We start from the raw sequence: 5,477 nt of genomic DNA, 5'->3' as shown, positions 1-5,477 counted from the left end.
AAGGGAATGATATTTCCACCCAATATTTGGTTATTTCCACCCCATGCAAAAATAAATTACCGTCGCTGCCAACTTTATTTGGTTAGCCATCACAGAAGCCTTATGAACTGTTCGCCCATATAAATATGAGTTCACATATTTATATGGGCGAACAAAACAATAGGGGTGAAAATAACGAATGACGGGTGGAAATAACAAATGATGGTGGAAATGGCAAGTTGATGCCAAAAATTGGGCGTTGAAGGCACCATTTTATTTTTAATCTTTAATGGAATTCGACACAATTTAGCAAGCTTTACGTCCATTTACGAACATTAAATTAGAAATTATCTTCTAAGAGCTTGGCTGCGTTGACCTTGTTGGTCTCAAAATCTGATCCTCTTTTAGCCATTGTGTTGTAGACCTTGATGAAGCCCACAAGCGACCCCAAATTATCTTTTTCTAGCATCTTGTCGCGACTTTTGGCAAGCAACCTGACGACGGAATTTGCCTCGATAAATTGCAATCTGATATATTGTTTTTGCATAGCAAGCGTCAGCTCGGAAGTGACCGGAATGTTGAACAAAAATCTGAATGCATTTGCTTCCGCGTCTTTGCCTTTGAATTCGTTCAACACCAACTTTGGAAATTTCTTCATCTCTTCGGGTTTTGCCACTTTAATATATTGGTACAAAATGCCAAAGTCGTCAATATCAAGCTGCGCTTTGTCCCCCTTGAGCTTTTTAATCACCTCATCGGTGCTTAAGCCAACTTTGTTCTCGAACAGCATCTTCCACAGATGGTTAGCCCCGTTCGATAGCGGATTTTTTACTTTTAATAATTGTCGTGCCACTTGGATTTCGTTGAAGACTGCGACAAGAATGTCGATCTGCTTTTTCGTAGGATCATACAATGCATCGTCTCTTCGAGCAACTTTATTGAGAGTTCGTGCCATCCCGTCGATCTCCGTTAAACCTTTAAAGCCCTGTATGCCAAGTTCTTCGTTAAGGCGCAATTGTTTTTTTGGCAACGATAGCAACGCTTGTTTCAGGCCCGCATCTTCACTTTTGACGTTCATTATTTTTTGCAAAAAAGTTCTTTCGTCGTCTTTGTGCCATGCGTTATCCTCTTGGGTTGAAAGGTCTTGCGCATCGTAGTGACTTTGGTCACTTGGGTCTATCGAAGTGCTGCTGCGACTCGCACTGTTGGCGTTTGTTACGACAGTGGCAGCCACAATTAACGAAATGTAGCCGATCCGCATCGTTCAAATTGTCGTTGCGTCGTTGTGCTCTGTCTCCTCGTTATCAAGGCTTGAAGGCGTTTTTTTTAATGTTTTGGTTGACGCCATTTCTTTGGAGTGGCAGCCCTCTCTTCCATAAATTTGGTAAAGTCAAACGATAACGAAGCTTGTCTCGCTCACTCTATTCTACTAGTCGCACGGTGTGATGTTACAGTCGTCTTCCGTATCACTTTTAACTACCGAGTTTATGAGATAGCTGTCAATTTTGGACTCTGCCGCGTAACAGAAGGCGTGTCTCTCTACCTACTTATCGGTATATAAGGTAGAAGCGCAGCACTTCACTCCTGTAATAATTTATATCCTGCGTTTATGAGATAGAATATCGTGTCTCATATATCGCAGAATTCTATAAATTAATCTAGAGATGCGTGACGAAATCTTCTCTTTGGTATTGATTGAATCGTGTGCGACAACGACGGCAATGCGTTTGTATTAACAATTGCACGCATCGCCAATATGTGCTCTGAAAACGGTCTAGTATTCTCTCTTTGCGTCATTTCGAATAGCCAGCGTCGGGTTGACACAGAACAGACCAGCCACGGAGTAGACATAAATTTATATCGGGCGCCTTTAAGCGTCGCTCCCAGGCGTGTTGTTGACGCACATCTTTAGACTTGCCTCAAACGTATCTGAGAGGGCTGACGTGCTATTCGCCTAGGGCAAATGCAATCTCAAGAAGGGACGAAGACGTCGTTCGCACCAGCCGAACGAAACTGCGGTAAAAAAACAAGCAGCGAAGGCAGTCGTTTTAAGGTGGACGAAGCCTTTTTTGCGCTTAATACCTGCGACAGCAATTGCCAAATCTGCGACAAAGGCAAGAATGGACAGCAATTGATCATTTTAGGAATAATGACCCAAAACAACCACATTTACGGCAACAACGTGGACCTCTGGTGACCGCACTCAGTTGCCAAATGCAGGCGCAATTTAATGAGGCAGCAAAAAAATCGAATGCATGCAAAAAGCAAGGCAACGGCAACGCGGATGAGTTGCACGCAATGAAGAAAACAGTTGCCAGTCTCAAAAGGCAAGACACGCACCTGTGCTTACGTGTAAAAACTTGTACGAACAACGTGATTTGTCAAACGTTGTCCAACCGTCGGACGGCAACGAAACAACACCAGCACTGGAGTTAGTGAAAATCTGAAGGTCGAGGTTTAGCAACAGGTAACGTGGAAGTTGCACTTGTTTAAATTTCTCGACGGCTCTCCAACTATGGACACGCCACAGTGGTCTCTGCAAACGCAACAGCTTGCATTGGGTGGCACCGAAGCTTTTAATATGCACAAACTCGATCAGTACGAGACTGCGCAAACTTTTGGGTTAGCCCATTGACGGAGCTCGACTTGACTCGCGTCTTTTCAAAAAAAAACTTATCGTGTGCAAAACCGATTGCTTTCATCAAACGTTGACAAAGACAAGTGGCAAACGAGAACATTGCAATTTTTCGGTGGATATTGTTCAGAAGGTAGAAAAGTGTGCCATGGAGTGCGTCTTTATGAAGACATTCACCGAACTTCGTATGGTCCCACTGATGCAAAAGATGTGGGCAAATGACACGAGACTCGACCAGTTTTGAAACTTTAGGGTGAAACCTGCCGTCTCGTGGTGTTGCAGCGAGGCAACTTTAAAGCTAACGTAGTGTGATTGTACTGAATAAGATGCTGAACGTTATCCGCTCAAACGTTGGGATTAAGGGACTGTTGGGTAAATACTTTTTATAGCTTGTTCACAGACGTTATAAGTTTCTTCAAGGCGCAGGAAGGCAGTCTTTTTGAAAGTTATAGGCTGCGCACTCGAAACAGTTGTGACTGAGCGAGGCAGATGTAAATCTATTACGTATACTATTTTTAAAGCTTGATCTTGTAACAGGCTAAAGTTGCCCTATGATACACAAACCGGTCAAATTGCTTCCTCGCTGTGCTTGGAGGTGGGTAGGTCGCGCCCGCCTGCATACTGAGTTGTTAACTTTTTTATTTCTATATAAATTAACTCGAAATTCTTCATAGAAGAGAAAGGAGCGGAACAGATCCGCTACAGCGACAAATATACTACTGACATTTGTTTGGAAGCCAAACCCGAGCGTGTTTTGACACATGGCATAAATACATGTGCACCTTCAGACACAGCTATTGGAACGGGCTAAAGTTTCCCTAATGATACACACTCCCCGTTTAGTACATTTGGTGTACTTAAGGGGATGGTCAATTACTTAATAAAGTAATTAGACCCACCACTCGTGGTTCAAATTTGTGACCAACCCTTCTGCATGTGATGCACATATGTGCATTAACATTAGGAGAGATGACGCCTAGCGTCATCCGTGATGACGGCTAACGTTATCCGTTACGCGAGATATCTAAAAAAACATGCTCGCAATACTTATTAGAGTTATCTATAAAGATGACATTTTGATTGGTAAAAATAGGTATTTATATTTAATGTGATTAATTATAAATCAATTTGAAAACTACTTTCTACTTAGTAAGTGCGCACGAGGAGCCGGATTACCGCTTCCTGACGACACTTTACTAGAGTACTTAGTGCGTTCACAGAGCCATGCTGCGGCGGAGTCCGTCACTCAGACTCAGGATGAGCTAAGGCATGAGCAGGCTCGGAGCGAGGCTCTCAACAGGACTGTTAAGATGCCCTCTGCCCGGACGCATCAGCCGAGGCCCATTCGGATGGACCAGCCCAAGTTCGATGGAACTGCAGCGCATACGATTGTCCACTGGATTTTAGCCGTGAGGCAATGCGGTGTCGCGCAATTCATCGAGGACGACAGCCGGATGGTGTCGTACGCCATGTCGCACCTGCGCGGTAATGCCTCAGAGTAGGCTTACTCGGCGCTTATGGCGGACAGAAAGGCGTTCCAAGCATGAGCGATCTTCAAGAAAAAAATTCGCGCTATGTACCAGCCGCCGAACAGCAAAGTGTTGCTTCAGGCGCGCTTCTTTGGATCGCGACAGGCGAAGCGATATCTGCAAGAGTATGTGCAAAAGATGCGCTCGCTGTCGGCGTCCATTACCGTAGGTTCGATTCCGGAGCACATTAAGGTGCCCATTTTATGACGGACTACGGCATGGCCCATCGCGACAGACCCTTTTCGGAAAGGTGCCGTCAACAATGGAAGAGGCAATCCAAGTTGCCTTAGTTGAGGAGCAATCCTACAACAGTGCCTCGGCGACTGCTTGATAAAAGCCGTCGGCCGAGAGGTCGGATGCCACTCCCATGGAGTTGGGCAATGCAGACGTTGTCTGTTTAAATGCGGCAAGCGCGGCCATATGATGGCTCGCTGCTATGCCAGGGTCCCTGTTGGGGCAAAGATGCCTAGCAAGAGGACTCCCTTCCCAAAGGGCGATGGCAAGAACCAGCGTGCGAGACGCATGAGTTCTGCATCGATCACTGAGGAATCAGGAAATGCAGGAGGGCAGTAGGGGCGGGATGCCCTACTGACGCGGACTCTGAAGCTACCCCTAAGCTCAGAGTTGTAGAACAAATGGGTAGCATAGACCCTGAGGTCTCGAAAATTTAGGACCTCAACCCTGCTGATCTATAGCGCTCATGTAAGAGGCTATGACCAGGTGATGACCCTCCTAGTGGATTCGGGTGCATCACAAATCTTGTGAAACTCGCGGCTCTAAGAAAGAGACCGGCGATGTTTGAGTCGCTTTGCCAGGATGGCAAGCGAGAAGAGGCGACCGTTCGTTTAGCGAACGGCGCGCTCGTTAAGTCTGAGGGAGTTCAGGTAGAACTCGCCTTCAGCTTTAGTGACTTCTCTTGTAAAGAGAAGTTCACAGTGCTAGGAATGGAGAGTCCGTATGACCTCATCCTAGGCATGCCATGGTTGGCAAAGTACCAACCATGGATAGACTGGCGTACACGCACAGTTGCGAACTCTACGCAGGACACCGGAAAGGATGTGCTCCTGCGAGAGGCCTATGCAACTGATGTCGTGTCGAACACAGTTGAGGGTGCGTTGACGGGATGTCAAACGTCACCAATTCCTACCCAGCTCGTGGAGACTGAGGTAGTGAATAGGACGATGACAAGTAGTCATGCGTCCGAATGTCCTGCACAGAGCCGAGAGCCTGTGGCAGTAGACGGCGAGCTGACAAGAAGTCATGCGTCGCATAAACCGGCACAGTGCCAAGAGCCTGGTGCGGTTGGAAGGGGTGCGTTAGCCAGGAGTGCAACG

General features: G+C 46.4%; 3 protein-coding genes across 3 annotated transcripts; 2 read left to right on the top strand and 1 right to left on the bottom strand.

The window, feature by feature from the left end:
• Positions 1 to 319: 319 nt before the first annotated feature.
• Positions 320 to 1,240, bottom strand: CCR75_006034 (uncharacterized protein; the record flags this gene model as incomplete). Its single annotated transcript, XM_067964107.1, has 1 exon — positions 320 to 1,240. One exon carries the CDS (start codon positions 1,238 to 1,240, stop codon positions 320 to 322), a length of 921 nt encoding a protein of 306 aa, XP_067818850.1.
• A 702-nt stretch (positions 1,241 to 1,942) lies between these two features.
• On the top strand, positions 1,943 to 2,176 carry CCR75_006035 (uncharacterized protein; the record flags this gene model as incomplete). The annotated part of the gene is made up of 1 exon (XM_067964108.1): positions 1,943 to 2,176. The coding sequence occupies one exon, from the start codon at positions 1,943 to 1,945 to the stop codon at positions 2,174 to 2,176; it is 234 nt and encodes a 77-aa protein (XP_067818851.1).
• A 17-nt stretch (positions 2,177 to 2,193) lies between these two features.
• Positions 2,194 to 2,415, top strand: CCR75_006036 (uncharacterized protein; the record flags this gene model as incomplete). Its single annotated transcript, XM_067964109.1, has 1 exon — positions 2,194 to 2,415. The coding sequence occupies one exon, from the start codon at positions 2,194 to 2,196 to the stop codon at positions 2,413 to 2,415; it is 222 nt and encodes a 73-aa protein (XP_067818852.1).
• Positions 2,416 to 5,477: the final 3,062 nt, after the last annotated feature.

Source organism: Bremia lactucae, linkage group LG10, assembly GCF_004359215.1.
Source record: "Bremia lactucae strain SF5 linkage group LG10, whole genome shotgun sequence".
Taxonomy (NCBI): Eukaryota; Oomycota; class Peronosporomycetes; order Peronosporales; family Peronosporaceae; genus Bremia; species Bremia lactucae.
This window is presented reverse-complemented; position numbering and strand designations above follow the sequence as displayed.